Raw genomic sequence first — 17,334 nt, 5'->3', positions numbered from 1 at the left:
TCATCGAAGGCTTACAAAACCTGCAGGCCTTGGCAGGATTTCCCTGTCCCTGGCCTCGTCGAGCCCTGCTAAGAAGCCTCGTTGACGAAATTCTCCGCTATGACTGAGGTGACTGAGATGGCCGAGATGACTGGGATGATTGGGAATATCCACCGAGCGGATGCACTTCGTCCCCTTCGTTTGAGCTTAGCTCGATTCGGCTTGTTGATCAGATTATAATGCTCTGATCTAATCCTCTCCGGTGCGGATAGCAGCATAGATGCAGAATAAGTCGCTACGATATCTGCTGCGATCTACAATGCCGCATGCCAAACTAGAAGCGAGTATCTAATTTGCTTTATTGATTTACCTTGCTGTATTCTGTATACATACCCATACATGCCCATACATGCCCATTTATATTTATATTCCCCATTCGAGGCCATATAACTAGGCCATGGTTGTCCTCACTGGCTTGGCCGCGCATATATGTATGTATGTCTCCGTAGTCACAGCGCTATGCGTGAGGCATTAATCATGTGCTGTCTTGCATGCCAGATCCAATTTGACACGAACATCCGTCATTGATCGATGGCGAGGGCGAGGGTGAGGCAAGTAAGCAGAGTAAAGGAATCCCGTCTCGTGCTGACCGCCCCTTGCGTAAGTCCTGTAAGTGACGAGGTGCGTAGGTGTACATAAAGGTGTGTAGCTCCTGACGATCCCTCTAGATAGTCTCACGCCTCGCTATAGGTGGCCATGTAGACACATGCACATATACGGAAACGATTCGTTTACTATTTTCACCCCGGGTCATATATAGGTTGATTGCCCTGTCGACGGGCTACACTACGATATGATACATACAATGCAATATAGTTAAATTAGCATTTAACCGCTCGCAAGGACAACCATGCCTCGATTAATAGAAAGAAGAAGAGAAGATGACGTTCACGTGGGTGAAACTTCATGATCATTGCCCATCTCCAACTATAATTCTCCGTCGTCATTGGCCGCCCTATCTGCTAACTACTTATGTAGCTCATGTTTTACCTGACGTAGGGCCGTAGACAAAATACTAGGTTACATATTAACATGTTAAGGCGTGTAAAAAAGATCCATGCAAGGTGTGGATGGTTCCCCAGTTCAACCCCACGGCGATGCCCTGTCTACTCGCGATTAGCTTTGCCTGCCCGTAACCTCTTAGATAGGTATATGACACTTACCCTCCATGTTCTCTCGCTCGGTTTTGGATAAGTTGGGTAGACACCCTTCTGATCGAGTAAAATCTACGGGTCCGCATTCCCCCGTATGACTTCTAGAAGGTAGCAAGGGTCTTTTTCTTCTTCTGCGTGTGAAGGATGCACGTTATATGCCCAAAAATCGGCCGTGCGAATCCTGCGGGAACGATGGGAACGATGGAGATCTTATCGCCCTCGCAAGTCGTAACTAGATTCTCGCGGGGGTGTTTAGCCAGGCACTTCAGGGGGGATGAACTATCAGCGAGTCACGCGTAAGATGTTTATTATTGCAGCCGTCTTTTTAATTCGAGAGTTCATTCATAGGGTAGTGAACGAGGCGGCGAGGAAGAAGACCGTTGTAGGTGTTACCTCGATCGTACCTACTGACAACTGTAGGTACATGCAGTCGATACAACCCCAAACGGCCTCCCGCTTCTACATACAGACGGATACGTAGACGTACATAGAACAAGCACGCGCTGCTACATATACATACATAAACATACATATTCTTTCGGGACTTCCCCGAGGGCCGCGTGTCGGAACTGTTTGTGTCGAATCGGGATGGGAAGCTTCCGAGTAGAATACGAAATTAGATGGCGAGTCCTTGTCATGTACGAGCGGGCGGTTCCGTAGCTCCTTACACATTCCCGCTACGGGAGGAGCGGGCCCATGTCTCAAAGTGGGAGGTGAGTTTACGGAGCTGAAAAAAGAAAAGAAAAAGAAGAAAAAAGACGGGCCAATATCGAAATGAAGTTACGATGATGACGACTCGGCCGAGTAAGTTCAATTTACGCATGCCTATAACTGGGCATGTGAGAAGCGGTTGGGCGGCTCCCCATGTCACGTTCATCACGCCGTCTTATCCATAAGAGACAGCACGTAGCAACCAATCCGGGTCATCTACCGCTATAACTAAGCCTTTGAGAATACAATTTTCAACCTACAACCGACGTTGGAACTTTAGTAGACCGTCTCCGATTCCAAGGAGGCGTCGGCTTTACTGATCCTATATCAGGTAACTGTTGGGGGGGGGGTCGTACTAGGGACATGGCCTTTTATACATATGTACGGTCATACATACCTACCTAAGTTACTGGCTCTTTAGTTTCCTTTCTAGTCTATATTTTGTCTATGTATGACTGATTCTAGCAACATCTATCCGACCTCTCCTATTTCCCCTGACTCTCATTGGGTCGTCGCTCGTTGGGTTTCCTCTTTGCCCCTAGCCGCATTTCTTTTTCTTCTAGCAGAATTATATTCCTGGTCTTAACATCACCTACCTACCTATGTACACCTGCCGTATGCACAGCGTCGTGTAGCGGCATAAAGGAAGGAATAGAAATGGATTAACAGATGAAAATTCTCATCCCGTGGCCAACTTTCTCATCATTCGTCAGCTCGAGTTGAGCGAGTCTTCGGTCTTCAGAGCCTGATTTGCGGCCTTCGGATCGTTAAGACCCAACCGAACACGTCCGTCACTTCGCCCGCCGTAACATTTTTGATTACAACCTCATAATGTAGCAGCCGCTAGATGTTGATTTATGGAACTTAATTGCCGGGTGATCTCACTAAAATTTGGCCGCTTGACTCCGGTTGGATCCGAGCACTGACGATGCAGAGCCGCGAGCAGCACACCGACTCGCAACTCTTGTTCGTCGAAGTTGGGCCTGATGATTCGCCAGACGTCTTCGATCAGGTGGGCGAAGGCGAGCGCCTCGACTTGCTCGATTTTCTTGTGGTTTAAATTGCCGTAGATAGATGCTGCGCCGAAGTCGCCTAAGAGCGCGTGTCCCCCTTCATCGTAGAGCACGTTATGCGCGTATATATCACCGTGTGCGACGCCTCGGTCGTGCAGGTGTTCCGCTGCGGCGGCGACGCCCTGGAGGATTCGCAAGCCCTGCCGTGTGGTTAGACTGATCTCCCGCGAGAAACAGTCCCTTGTGCAACTCTGCAGGGACGGCGGGAGCCCTAGGGTTCCGTATCGAGCTGTGACAAGTTGCATGACGAGCCCTTGCTTATCGGGGTGATCAGTAATCTTCCCCAGAGGATCTATGAGATTGGCGTGGGATCCCGCTGTGATGCACGCTAGCATCTCATCGGCAGGCGTTCCATCGCTTGTAACATGTCCCTTGAATAACTTGATAGCTACTTCTCGAGCTTGGTCGGTCCCGTTCCATAACCCCCTTGTGATGATTCCCGAGGCACCCTCGCCTAGAAGGTTGTGAACATGAAGATCTGTCCAGCTGACCTCGGGAAGAGAGCTGAAAGGAGTGGTGCCACGGACATCTTTTGATGTCGCGGTTAACGAGCAACACGGATTGCCAGCAAATGAGAGGAAAGCCAGCTCAGGTAGGTCAAAGAGCCAACCTGGAAGTTCTTGGATGCGATTGGCAGAGAGTCGTAATAGGCCGAGCTTCCTACATGCCACCATCTCGTCCGGCAGGCAACGCAGCTGGTTTCCCGCCAGCATGCATTTCTGAAGGCGTCCACACCGCCCAATGCTTTTAGGTAAGGAGCTTATCCGATTGTTGGTCAGGATCAACCAGCGAAGTTTCGGCGGCAAAGATTCCTCCGGTACAGTGGTCATCTGGTTACCGCGAAAAGCGACCATCTCGAGCTCGGGACATGATGCTAGCTGTTTAGGAAAGACGGTGAAGTTGCAGTCGGAGAAGAATGCTATCTTGAGCTTGTTTAGGCGACCAAAGTCTTCTGGTAAGCTGGATAGCCCTGTTCCGGAAAGGTCGAGATGTTGGAGCGAGCCGGCCGCGTCGAAAATATTGGTCGGAAAGTAATGTAAGGGGTTTGCTACTTTCAACTTGGTGATCTCGCCTTGCGACCCATCCTTCTCACCTGAGCTCGCCTGTAGATGCATCGCGGGTTCGAAGTTGGTCATTAACTCGGTTTTATAATGCGTACAGAGATGGTTACAGAGAGGGTCATAGTACGAAGTAATAAGTCAAAACAAACGAGCCGGGATGTTAGAAGCGCCACAGGGATGAGATGGCTAAGCCTCTACTTAGTAAACGACGATAGAACCTTAGCATCGAAGCATTGCACAAGTAGATAGGATATAATAAGAGGTTATTAGGTACGCAAGTCAATTTAACCGTTGATTGATATGTAGCTGCTATCCATCCACCCATCCACTTATCTATCTATCTAAGCATAACATTGAATGATGGATAATTCAAGTCAATGTGTATTTTATAATCACACAGGCTATATAAAATCATACGCAGACAACCTTAGCAGTGATTAGGTTTTCGTGTATCCCACTTACAATAACAGCATTGAACTTCTTCAACATCAACATATCAATGTCGTAAAATCATTGGGCTGACGCTTATGAATTCTTCAATATGAAGTTGACAAATGATCATGCATCTATTCCGTATAGGTAGGTAGATTTAGTTATACAACGAGCTTAATTCAAACCAATACAATCCATTTTACCATCCATAGGTACTTTTGCAATCATAGCAACGAATAGCAACGACATCATTCTTCACGATGCTGGTTTTCTTTAGTCATCTTTAAAACAGTCAAGCCACAATCAGATCTTGTAGCCACATGGATACTGTAGATGTACGTACCGATTAACGATAGGTACCTAGGTACCTATGTAATACACCAGACAGTCGCAACTCCACTTTAACCGGCCACTTGTGAATTGGAGGATCCCTGTCGCCCGAGCTTGTTTCCTTCGTTAACATCTTCAACTTCAAACTAAAGCAGCCTTGTCGTCCATATTCCTCTCTACCCACCGCTTCGCACGAGGCTATTCAGCATATTTTCAGTATCGCATCTTTAGGTTTTTTAAATCCGACAATATATTCCCCTCCCGCGATTCCCCGAATCTCTTGGAGAGATCAGAGATCTGTCATTACCGCGCCCGTTCGCAACATCGTTGTTTACGACTCGATAGCTACGCTACATTCATTCCTTAGATACCAAGACCAGCGAGACTCGAAAACTAGGTGTCTTGGGGAGGGCATATGACGAGCGGTTAGGCTCGGCGAGCTTGAATCCTGCAGTTTTCTTCACCTACTCGACATCACCTCCGTATTAAACACGCGATATCTCGCCAGCAGCATTCAACGGTCTGGTTTCGCCTCACATACGACGACGACAAAGCCCGTGTCCCTAGATATTTCCCCGGCCTTACTTATAGCTATTTTCGTGTTGCCAAAACGAACCGCGTGGAAGAACCAGGAGAACCAGGATATTGGATACATACATGCTATAAAATTCCTGCGAATATCCGATTTTTAAACCAAGGCCTGGAGATCCGTGCTTTTTATAAGCTTACTTCTTAGTCCGCCTTCTCTATACTCGCCCCTACAAGTCCAGCGATACTCGTATCACATACCCCATTTAACAGTTCATTCGACATCATGGATCCCTCTCTCAAACGCGCCGTTCCTACCGACGATGAGAATCATCAAGAGCCTGAGGCTAAGCGACAACGAACTATCGAGCCCGACTCCCGCTCTGTTACGCCAGCCGAGGTCGACCTATCAGAGAGACCGATTTACGATGTGGTGAGACGTCCGAATGCCGAAGACTTTGGCAGAGATGGGCTTCGACGTTCTATCGGTGTGGCGCTGAAGCACGTGGGCTTCGATGCTGCTACCCCTGATGCTCTGGAGGGATTCACGGAGACAGTTGACACCTGTATGTGCAAACTGGACACTTCGTCCTATAACTTAGTATTCTAACTACAGTGTAGATATCACTGGCTTCATCGAGCACCTTCGTCGTATCGCCAACGCGGCAAGAAGAAACGACCCTATACCCGAAGATTTCGAGCTGATCCTTCGTCGTCACGATGTTGACCTATCGTCTCTGAAGCTACATCTTAAGAATCCTGTACAGAAGGAGTACGTTGCGCCATCGTTCTTCGACCCCGTAACGGAAGACGTCCAATATCTTCAGAAGCCGCGGCCATTTCTAGGTGAAGAGCTGTCTGGAGAGAAAGAAAAAGAGGCCCGGCCGTGGATACCCAAGAACTTCCCAGCATTTCCCAGCGCGCATACCTACAGATTTACCCCAGCGGAGCAAGAGCCAGATATCGAAAAGGAGCAATTACAGGCGGAAGCAGATGCGAAGAAGGGCGAGGCAGCGCTGAGGCGAATCAACCGGGCTGCTAGAATTAGTCGACAGAAGGAGCTCAGAAGCGTCGCGCAGCGCGATCCGCTAAGCCGAAAACGACACCAGAATTGGGAGGACATGATGTCCGAGTTGCTACCCAAGGCCGGCCCGGCGACGAGTAGCGCGCCAGATATTGCCGATCATAGCTCGATTGTTAATTTCGGTACCAAGTACGGACGGAAGGGAATGCCTAAAAACAGCCGACGGCCCCAGGCTGACCCCTTTAACGGCATGATTTGACGACTACAAATCGACTAGTTGATCTCCGGTGAAGGACGATACCACTAATGAATGTTAATTGGTCATGATGCGTGATCTTGGTGGTAAGATGCTCCCCCTGTGAGGCCGGCTTATTGTTCGGAGACTTAATTTGTTGAATAGCGAGGCGATCTTAGAAGCTACTTCTACGGCTATGGACATGAGTTCTATTGAACCCTCTTAACCGTATATGGCAGTTTTCTAGTACTTCGAGGAAGTGGCCGATGGTAGCTCTCTTGCGCCCCCGTACGGCCAGAGGAGAAAGTTGTCGCTGAGGAAGAGCCGGATCCTTCTGGGTTAGCGGTTTGGAGATGCACGCTCAGATTTTATATTGTTTAAAGATACCCAATCCAAGCGTTGTCATTATATTCGATTCTAACTTGGGCGCCGAGATATCCTTGGAGGCCGAGTATGATTTGATGTTTTGATGCTTTGCAGCGGCACCGTAGAAGGTACCTACTTACCCCTTTTATTACCTACATGTACATGTACATGTACCTAACGTAAGCGCATAGAGGCAACTCATTACATAACCTGAGTGTAGATTCGCCAGGTGTGAGGAGACTAATCAACAGCTGGCATAGCTAGCACCAAACTCACAGTGCCAATTGGGATGCTGATTGGGTAAAGCCCCGCCAATACGGCAAGGCTTGATTTGGGTTGGTTTTCCTAGCACCTGCCCACCTGCCGTCAATTTAGCGATTTGACCCTAAGAAATTCGCACACAAAATTTCTCGGGGAAAATTTCAAGTTTGACGACTGCCATTTCGATCACTCGATCATCCAGCGAAGCACATCAACAACTCCTCCTCGCCAACAATTTAAGGTGTACTTCGCGAAAGATTCGAGTATTCCTTCACAATGGCCGAGCAACTTATTCTTAAGGGCACTCTCGAGGGTCACGTAAGTATATTAATTAATCCATCATGACCTGATTCCAATTACCCAATTGCCTGCGAAAAGCCGTCAACATCAAACGGTCGCTAACGGATTTTTGCGTAAACAGAATGGCTGGGTCACCAGTTTGGCTACGTCCATAGAGAAGTATGATCTACCACCTGCTACATCGCCTGCTACATCGCCTCTTCGTAATCGCAAGCTCACCTATCGTCATGTAGCCCCAACATGCTGTTGTCCGGCAGCCGCGACAAGACCCTTATCATCTGGAACCTCACCCGCGACGAGTCGCAATACGGATACCCTAAGCGATCTCTCCACGGCCACTCTCATATCGTCTCCGACTGCGTATGTCATCTCGCTTTTCTGTTGAAAAATGGAGTCGTGGATAAACATAACAATAATCGAGAAATTTGCTGACGGGTTGGTTACTCAGGTTATCTCCTCCGACGGCGCCTACGCTCTGTCCGCTTCTTGGGATAAGACTCTCCGACTGTGGGAGCTCGCTACGGGCACCACCACGAGACGATTCGTCGGTCACACCAACGATGTGCTCTCCGTCTCTTTCTCCGCAGACAACCGACAGATCGTTTCGGGCTCTCGTGACCGAACCATCAAGCTGTGGAATACCCTAGGTGACTGCAAGTTCACCATCACCGACAAGGGCCACACCGAATGGGTGTCTTGCGTCCGCTTCAGCCCTAACCCCCAGAACCCCGTCATCGTCTCCAGCAGCTGGGACAAGCTTGTCAAGGTACGTCTTACATGACCACTTTTTATTACGGAAGAGGAGAACTCGCGAAACCCTTTCAAATGATGCTTTGCATTTTAAAAAGTATTTGCTACTTCAGAGCTTGTTTACAAGCCATGAGACATCTTAACACCATTGCACTGATGATATACACCTCGCTATTATTTGCTTGCTACTCTCAAACGTGAGATTGGCATCGAGCGCTAATTCGTACGGCGTTAGGTTTGGGAACTCTCCACCTGCAAGCTCCAGACCGACCACATTGGCCACACCGGCTACATCAACACCGTCACCATCTCCCCCGACGGATCTCTCTGCGCCTCCGGCGGTAAGGACGGCACCACCATGCTGTGGGACTTGAACGAGTCGAAGCACCTGTACTCTCTTAACGCTGGTGACGAGATTCACGCCCTCGTCTTCTCTCCTAACCGATACTGGCTCTGCGCTGCCACTGCCAGCAGCATCATCATCTTCGACCTGGAGAAGAAGAGCAAGGTTGACGAGCTGAAGCCCGAGTTCACTTCGGTCGGCAAGAAGAGCCGAGAGCCCGAGTGTGTGAGCTTGGCCTGGAGCGCGGACGGCCAGACTCTGTTCGCCGGTTACACCGACAACGTTATCCGAGCATGGGGTGTCATGTCGCGAGCATAAATCCTTTTCCCCGGGGGGTCGATATCGGTCATTGACTGGGCGTATGGGATGGGCTGTCATTTGAGCTTTTTACTAAGGGAAATGGCAATCTCTTGTGGCTGGCAACGGGATTACATTAGAAACGTTGCGTTGCCGCTCGGTTGCTGCCATCAGGTAACCCAAAAATTTTAAGGAATCGTGAAGACAATAATACCGCCTGTTCCTCGTGCTGATGTTGTGACACGAGCCTGATTCTTGGAAGTCTTCATCTCTAAATTCGTAGATTCGTACGAGCTCGTATGAGCTCTTCTGGTCGACGGCGTCGCATAGGAGTTGGGCTGCTGACATGGAATAATAGGATGTAGCTAAACTGAAACAATATTCATGGAAAAAGCCTATGATATTCTTGTTGCTCTAATCCGGCAGATCTATCTTTGATGGTGTTATACATGTGGATTCAAATTATTTTTCCAGCCCGCCTACGCTCCCGACCTTACCTCGGGATCCTTCTGTACCTGGACACTCGCGCTTCCTTGTTGTATCTCTTCATAATCCACAGGTCCTATTATTCCATTTCCTGCCTCCAAGTCATCAACGTTCTCGCCGCCCGCAGGCACCCTCGGACTCCAATGCATACTACTACCTAAAGTTTCCGAGTCGTCATCGGTGTTGGAAAGGGAGCGAGGGTGCTGGCTGAAAAGAGAGGCGGGCAGAGCAAAAGAGATGGTGCCGTTGCCGGTGGCGAAAAAATGGAAAGATGTGCGGTGGTCTTTTCCCCTATTTAAATTCCTTCTGCTCCCTCGGTTTGACCGTCGGAAGCTTGAACCAGGTGAATCGGAACCCCGGTAGAAGGCGGCGATGCTGATAAGCGGTAGACCGGCGGCTACGAGAGTTTGTACCCAGGACCCGGCGTCGTAGGGCAGGACGCGTGTATTTCCTGGTCCGGCTGCTACGTCGAGCCCGGCGAAGAGACCTGTTGTTGTATTATCCAGTTTAGCTTCTTCGCTCCTTTACGCCGTGACTTGACTCGTCTAAAAGTAAACTAAGAATTCCTCGACTTACAAGACGCCATCATAAGAATAGCATTCCCAACGGCCAAAATCTCAAGCGAGCTTAGTCCCCTCCCGCTGCTTCCACCCCCTTTCAAAGACAGGGCGATGGACAATTTGCGTCCCTTGCCCCGGAGCACACGCCTCGTGGCCGCGAGGTGCAGTGCTAGATGCGTAAAGAAGACGCCGCAGAAATAAAACACCGACATGGCGCTGATCACCGTAGAGGCCTTGCCCACGTCGTCGAGAGGCACGGGGAGCGTATGTCCCTTAAGAGCTTGCGTGTAGCGCGCTACCCAGACAGCTCTGAGCGCGACGGCGGCTGCGGCCAGGGTCACAGCCAGGAAGAGGACTGGAGGGCGCCACCAGCATTTGCCGATTAGGGCGGTGGTCTTGGAATTGGATGAAGAGCTAGGAGCGGGGATAGAAGAACGGAGAGACGGAGACGGGGAGTACACGCCCCAGGTCCGGACTAAGACGCGGCTTTGGAGCATGAGAGACGCTTCAACTAGAGCGAGCTGCAGCACGCTTAATGCGCTAGAAGCCGTCGACATGTTATACGCCTCAGGCGGTAAACCGGAGGCATCACGGGTCCAGGCCACGTAGTACTCGGTCAGCGGGCCGGGGAAGTACAGCACCAGTAAGGTGAGCCGGGTAACAGAGACGACCAGACATAGGACCTGCGACAAGTGCACGGGACGGCGGAGTTTGGTGGTAGGAAGAAGTAGGAGTGACGTTAGCAAGGATAAAAAGCAGAGGCCAAGCTGTACGCCATAGTTGATAGACGTGCTAGCAAGACGGACGCGCTGCGCATCGATGACGGGTAGAGAAATGGCGATCGAAGGAGACGGGTCGCTGGCGTTGATGTTGGAACTACCGACGATGAAGAATGTCTGGTTCTGAGGGTCGAAGAGAGTATCATCCATCGCGGATACGGGTTGGGCACGGCCATCTGCCAACCAAACAGGACATGGACAGATTAAAGAGATGTCGTTGAGGGTTGTAGGAACGGTGATGAGAAACTGTGGAGTTGAAGCTCTTATAGTTTGCGCTGTTCTACTCCATTTTCACTTTTAGGGGCGGGTTCATGAGTCGTGTTGTTTACTACTGACCACGATTATGTATACGCTCTGTACTGTACTATATATTAGTTATATATCTTCTAGTCGGGGATGATATGATTATAAACAAATACGTTAGAAAAGAAGGAAGGGAACCTAGGTGCGGCTCCTCCGTCGATATTAGACAGACACATAGACTTAGACATACATACATACATACATACATACATACATACATACATTAGGTACATTACATGTAGGTACATACACGCGCCCCTTTCCCCTCTCCTAGGCGTAAAAAAAGCAAATATGGATGTCAGCCCTGAATTACGCGGCAACGCCTCCAGACCTTCCGACCAGACGCCCGCATACGTCTAGACCGTATGCTGCCCCAAGACCAGAGCCATAGAGGGAAAATACCCGAACGCCTGTCTCAGGTGTGAGGTTCTCATTCGTCCGATCGAAAGGGCGTTGTGATGAGAGACCAACTAGCTTGACAGGATGGGTATAATAGCATTCTTTCCCAGCCGTAGACTTCTCTGGAAGTTAGTTGGTATGTCATGTAGGGAAGGGCTCTTAAGAACTTGGCCGTTTTGGTGCTGTCGGTGATTAGTTTATGAGCCACTAGCTTTTATCGCCCGAATTGTCAGGATTATGGCTGGCTGAGTTTATAAGTAGAGAGTTTAACGTATTGAACTTATATTATCGCTGTCGTTATTACGAGTAAATAATCTCGCTGAAATATAAGCAACGCCAAACTCTAGTAATAGCCGTATGCACTTAAACTCTAGGGGTTCGCAGTACAGGAGGGTATCATCTCAATCTTGTCATCAAGTTAAATAACTCATTCTCGAATTCATAACGGCGCGAGTACATTTTCTACTAGCCCCTCCTAAGCTGCATAGATTAATAGTTTCGGGCCTCTGATCGTAAAAACATTGATCTCGCAATCCTTGACGCCCACCTGCAAACCTAGAACTGCTATCCTCACTTATGGATTTCGGTCGAATACACCGAGGAAAAAGACAACGCCGGCCCTATGCATTTTATGTTCGGCCAGAAAACTGACCCTACGTCATCCGCCATCTTACCGAGACCCTCCCCTCCCCTATTAGCCGGCCCTGACTGGCCTCACGGAGCCGCTGGTCATCTTTAGCGGATGCTGGCGCCAGAACGGTCGGTGAACAGGCGAGTTCCGATATTCATGGCCTGAAGCTCTTGGAAGAGGAGCTTGGCTGCGTACGGGATGTGGACCTGTGCAATCTTGGTCTTGTTCTTACACGGGCGGCATTCGAATGAACCCTTGCTTAATATACTATGAAATCAACGTTAGTATTTGACGAGATGATGAAATCTAGAATGAAGACTTACGCAATAGGAGTCATCAGACCGCAAATCTCGCAGACGTGGACTCTGAAGGCATCTGAAACTTCGAACAGACGCTCCTTGAGGAAAGAGGCGGCACCGTGGGCTATCATACAGTCACGTTCCATTTCTCCGAAACGGAGACCTCCATCCCTAGCACGACCTTCGACGGGTTGTCGGGTCATTATCTGCACGGGGCCCCGCGCGCGCGCGTGGATCTTGTCGTCTACCATATGCCTGAGACGCTGGTAGTACGTAGGGCCGAAGAAGACTTGGGCTCGGAGCTTGCGTCCTGTGTGGCCGTGATACATAATCTCGAAGCCGCGAGATTGGTATCCGTGATCGCGTAAAAGGCTCGACACTGAATCAACAGTGACATCGGTGAACGGCGTAGCGTCTCCCTCCATTCCCTTAAGGGTGGAGACTTTACTAAGCAGACACTCGATCAAGTGAGCAATCGTCATTCGCGAGGGGATAGCGTGGGGATTAATGATGATGTCGGGAACGATGCCTTCGCGGGTAAAAGGCATGTCTTCCTGGCGGAACGTGACGCCGATAGTACCTTTCTGTCCGTGACGGGAAGCGAACTTGTCTCCGATTTGAGGAATCTTAGTGGTTCGAACTCGCACCTTAACGTAGCGTAAACCGTCGGGGTTCGTAGTGAGGATGACGGAATCAATAATACCAGTCTCGGTGCTACGAAGAGGCGTAGATGCGTCACGCTTGACATGCACCTTGGTACGCTGGCCCATCTCCTCGTTGTCCGGATTGATCGGCGACGTCTTTCCGATGATGATGTCCTCTCCCAAGACGCGGACACCGGGAGCGACAATACCGTCATCATCGAGTTTGTCATATGTGCCTTGCTTGAGACGCAGCGTGTCCGCTCGGAATGGTTTTTCAAACGTCTCCACCGTGTTGATGCCCACCCGTTTTTCGCAGTCGCTGTACGATCGGAAGAAGAGACTTCGGAAGAGACCTCGGTCTATGCTGCTCTGGTTCATGATTACAGAGTCTTCCTGGTTGTATCCCGAGTAACAGGAAATGGCCACAATGGCATTCTGACCAGCCGGAAGTTCTCGGAATTTTAAGAATTCCATCGAACGAGTCGTACCTAACGGCTTCTGGGGGTAGTAGAGAATATTCGCCATGGTATCCATACGGCGGTTGTAGTTGGTAAGATAAAATCCCATGGCTTGTTTACCCATAGCCGACTGGTAGGTGTTTCTGGGAGACTGCGCGGAAATGTTAGCGATATAACAAATAACAAAGGGGTTAAGGGATGAGCGCATTACGTACCTGATTGTGGTCCGGGAAGGGAATAATGCTTGCGCAGATACCCAGGAGCATGCTAGGATGAATCTCACAATGTGTATACATGTGCGTCGTAGGATTCACCTTAGTCTTGAGCCGCTTATTAATCTCATCTCCATTATCCTGGGACACATCGTATCCGAGCTTGCTCATCCGGTAGGTTTCTAGATCTTCAGGCGTCATGCAGATCATAGCCGTTTCTTCTTCCTCGGCATCGAGGTACTCGATAACACCCTCGTTGACCAGGCCCTGCCAGCCAAAGTACTCATCGCTTTCAGGGTCCAAGTCGACATCCGCCTCCAGCCTCTGGATCATCTCCTTATTGAGAGCTAGCGAGCCCTTCGTAGTACCAGCCTCGGGATTATCCTCTTGCTGCACAACAAATAAGGGCCGCATGACACGACCAGCATCCGAGAAGATCTTGAACTCGCGATCACGGATATCGCGAACCAGCGACACTTCGGAGGGGATCTGGTTGGCCCGACGAAGTTGCTGGACGTCTCTAACTAGAGACTTGGGATCCTGGTGCACACCGATCCAAGATCCGTTAAGGAAGATCTTGGTGGCGTTGGGGTATCTCATGGGTTCGTATTCCTCCAAGACTTCCATATTCCTAGTAATCATATAGTCTACGATAGGATCCGTTGACGTACCCACGCTGATAGAGCACATGAGCGACAAATTCTTCACCAAACCGCAAGCTTGGCCTTCGGGCGTTTCGGCCGGACAGACCAGACCCCAATGGGTATTGTGAAGTTGTCGAGGCTTCGCGAGTTTCCCGTCTCTTCCAATAGGCGTGTTCGTGCGCCTTAGATGAGAAAGAGTCGACGCGAACGTGTATCGGTTCAGAACCTGCGATACACCAGCTGTCGAGCTCATCGCCTTCTTCTGGTCACCCCAGTTGCCTGTGGCGAGAGAGTACTTCAGCCCGTTGGTTACGATAGCAGGCTTGGCGGCGAGCTCGATTTGGAAACGCCTGCCCGAATCGATACATCGTCTGAGGTGGTTTGTGATCTCCTGGACTAACCGACGAACAATATTCCGGAATAGCTTCGCAAGGAGGGGGCCTGCAAGGTCGAGACGCTTCTTACCAAAGTGATCGCGATCGTCGGTGTCGCGTCGACCGAGGGCGCATTGAAGGAGCTTGTGAACCATATAGCCCAGGAAAAAGGCCTTTCTGGTTTCGCAGCCTTCGGTTTGGGAGATATGCGGAAGCATCTCCTTCTGCAAAATGTCCTTGGCAGCTCTGACACGACGGTCGCGCGCTACGTTGTGAGACTGCCTTCCACGCTTTCCAATATAGTCCAACGCCACTTCGCGGTCTTGAATGCAAAATGCTTCTTCGATGCAAGGACGTAGCTTCTCAAGCATCTGGCTGTCATTGCGGTCGTAGCAAATGTGATTTAAAATCTCCTCGTCGCTAACGACGCCCAGAGCTCTAAAGACAATGGCGATCGGTAGGTCAGCCCTGACGAACGGGAGAGTAGTGTGGATGGTCTCGCCATATCCTCCTCTGGAGGCGTCACCCTTGGTATACAGCTTTAGCATAAGGGACGAAATAAGCCGCGAGCCTTTCTCGAGAGCACTGCGGATCTCGGCCGTGTAAGAAAACGGACTCGGCTGGGCCTTCTTAAAAACCTGAACAATATTCGCAGCGGAACGTTCCTGGGCGATGAGGACCTTCTCGCTTCCGTTGATAATGAAATAACCGCCTTGGTCGTACGGGCACTCGTTCAACAAGAATAGATCATCTTCGGTCTCGCCGCTTAGGTGGCACGCCTTAGACTTCACCATGATCGGGAGCTTGCCGATAAAAACTTGATCACTAGTCTTGCTTTGGCCGCCCTCGGAGTCTAATATGTTGGTGTCTTCTTCCCAAATCAAGCGAGTCGGGTGCTTCCCAGTACTGTGCGCCTCGGCCTGCTGCTCCTCGTCCATCTCGTGGAGAGGAATGTCTTGTTCGATACAGACGGTTACTTTACTATCTACTTTCACATAGATCGGTGCTGCATACGTCATGTTTCGATCGCGACATTCATAAGGCAGGAGAGGTCCCGATGTGTTGTCGCTTTCCATGGCGACGGGACGGGCAATGGTCACATGCCCAAGTTTGAGGTCATATCGACGGAGCGCGACCGTTCGGGCATCGTTGGAGTTGGGACTGGGCTCATCGACGCTGATCTGCGAATACTCCTCGATCAATTCTTGAATGGTAGTTTCTTGGAAATCGTTGAAAGAGTCGATCTGCTGGGAAACTAAGCCCTTCCTCTTGAAGTAGGAGCCGATAACAGTCCAGCAATCTTCTGGGGTAATAGTGTTATCATCGCTATACTCCTCCTCGTACTCGTAACCTTCATCGTAGTCTGCCATGATGCAAACCTAAGTCTGTTCGGATCTATCGGTAATTACAATTGAGGCTCGGTGCGACGTTCGGTTGGCAGGGAAGGCCTTACGCGTGGCGGACCGCAATCATGAAAGAGTTTTGTGATTAGGAGAGGAGGTGAGGATATCAAAAGTAAAAATGAACGTGTAAATTTGATTATAGAGATACGCAAGGTCCAAGATACCAGGAAACCTGCTAGAAGACGGTAGAAGGCACTTGCAAAATAGCAGATGCCAAAAAGCAGCGTGGGTAGATGTCGATATCGAGGGCGAGAACGAAAAGGCGAAGGCAAAAAGTGCGCGCGTTGCTTTCCGACCACGCTGGTTCGACGTGATAGGTTAGCGGTACATTCTATATGTTAGGATAGCATTAACTAATCGCATCAGAAAGTATGAGAAACCCACCACAATCCGTCTGCACCGACAAAACTTGATGTCTTGCCAAGTTCGGGGTATATTGCGATGGAGAGAGTAGATGATGTTTTTTTGTTTGAGGATGCTCTCAAAGCTTTGAGACTGACCAAGCAGAAGAAAGATTCCACCTAATGTACATAACGCGCCCGGAGTGGCAAAAGTGGACTAGTCTGGGACAATATTAGTGGGTCTTTTATCGAAGTGACAGCCTTCTTCGCACAGCTCGCAGCTGCAGCTATCGATACGATAACTTGATAAAATGGGGTATCGATAAGGGGCTGGGGCTTTTTAGCCAAAGCCTAAACCTGAATACCTTCTTCTTTCCATATGATATCAATTGGTCCCATATTTAAGAATCTATATTTACTATCTTGTCTAGGTATTTCAATCATCATGCCCCTTCAGATTGCGTGGTATTATTGTGATAGGATTAATGCTACTCGGGATTACAGGGCACGCATTGCATGGGTTGGGGTCCCAAAATGAAATGTTCATGGGAAGTCTTTGCCACGTTCAATCTAGTAACTAGGTTGAGTCACTCAATACGAAGGACTCTGGTTTAAAATATGAATTTTGCTATGACTACGCTTTATTTTTAGTGTCTAAAGGGTGTGTCTTTATTAAATCTTAGAGTGTGAGTAGATGATACGTGGTAGCTTCATTGAGCTCTGTTCTTCGGGACAGAAAAGAGGTTATGGAATCTTGGAATGATGTATTGGTGTACTTATCTAGATATTGAAACATGATATTTCAATAGTTTTTCTATTACCTATTATTGAGGATTCCATATAGCATATAATATTAATGTCGATATAGGTTGATGGTCTCTAACCTTTAAACGTAGT

The 17,334-nt window shown here is 49.4% G+C and overlaps 5 protein-coding genes across 5 annotated transcripts; 2 read left to right on the top strand and 3 right to left on the bottom strand.

Moving 5' to 3' along the window:
• Positions 1-2,202: 2,202 nt before the first annotated feature.
• On the bottom strand, positions 2,203-4,316 carry F4813DRAFT_159031 (outer arm dynein light chain 1). The gene has a single exon (XM_049239060.1). It carries the CDS (start codon positions 4,111-4,113, stop codon positions 2,731-2,733), a length of 1,383 nt encoding a protein of 460 aa, XP_049097392.1. The 5' UTR covers positions 4,114-4,316; the 3' UTR covers positions 2,203-2,730.
• A 1,101-nt stretch (positions 4,317-5,417) lies between these two features.
• Positions 5,418-7,019, top strand: F4813DRAFT_158999 (uncharacterized protein). The gene is made up of 2 exons (XM_049239059.1): positions 5,418-5,894; positions 5,950-7,019. The coding sequence occupies exons 1-2, from the start codon at positions 5,615-5,617 to the stop codon at positions 6,609-6,611; spliced, it is 942 nt and encodes a 313-aa protein (XP_049097391.1). The 5' UTR covers positions 5,418-5,614; the 3' UTR covers positions 6,612-7,019.
• A 61-nt stretch (positions 7,020-7,080) lies between these two features.
• Positions 7,081-8,961, top strand: F4813DRAFT_158954 (cross-pathway control WD-repeat protein cpc2). The gene is made up of 5 exons (XM_049239058.1): positions 7,081-7,532; positions 7,636-7,673; positions 7,748-7,874; positions 7,963-8,280; positions 8,500-8,961. Exons 1-5 carry the CDS (start codon positions 7,491-7,493, stop codon positions 8,923-8,925), a joined length of 951 nt encoding a protein of 316 aa, XP_049097390.1. The 5' UTR covers positions 7,081-7,490; the 3' UTR covers positions 8,926-8,961.
• A 337-nt stretch (positions 8,962-9,298) lies between these two features.
• F4813DRAFT_366941 (fungal pheromone mating factor STE2 GPCR-domain-containing protein) lies at positions 9,299-11,185 on the bottom strand. The gene is made up of 2 exons (XM_049244105.1): positions 9,967-11,185; positions 9,299-9,877 (listed from the first exon to the last, which is right to left on the bottom strand). Exons 1-2 carry the CDS (start codon positions 10,877-10,879, stop codon positions 9,384-9,386), a joined length of 1,407 nt encoding a protein of 468 aa, XP_049097389.1. The 5' UTR covers positions 10,880-11,185; the 3' UTR covers positions 9,299-9,383.
• Positions 11,186-11,558: 373 nt separating this feature from the next.
• F4813DRAFT_158924 (DNA-directed RNA polymerase II subunit RPB2) lies at positions 11,559-16,238 on the bottom strand. The gene is made up of 3 exons (XM_049239057.1): positions 13,679-16,238; positions 12,386-13,614; positions 11,559-12,329 (listed from the first exon to the last, which is right to left on the bottom strand). The coding sequence occupies exons 1-3, from the start codon at positions 16,061-16,063 to the stop codon at positions 12,167-12,169; spliced, it is 3,777 nt and encodes a 1,258-aa protein (XP_049097388.1). The 5' UTR covers positions 16,064-16,238; the 3' UTR covers positions 11,559-12,166.
• Positions 16,239-17,334: the final 1,096 nt, after the last annotated feature.

The sequence above is a fragment of the Daldinia decipiens genome (genome assembly GCF_022478715.1).
Source record: "Daldinia decipiens strain CBS 113046 unplaced genomic scaffold F4813scaffold_29, whole genome shotgun sequence".
Classification (NCBI taxonomy): domain Eukaryota; kingdom Fungi; phylum Ascomycota; class Sordariomycetes; order Xylariales; family Hypoxylaceae; genus Daldinia; species Daldinia decipiens.
Note: the sequence above shows the minus strand (reverse complement) of the source record. Positions and strands in the feature narration are given on the sequence as shown.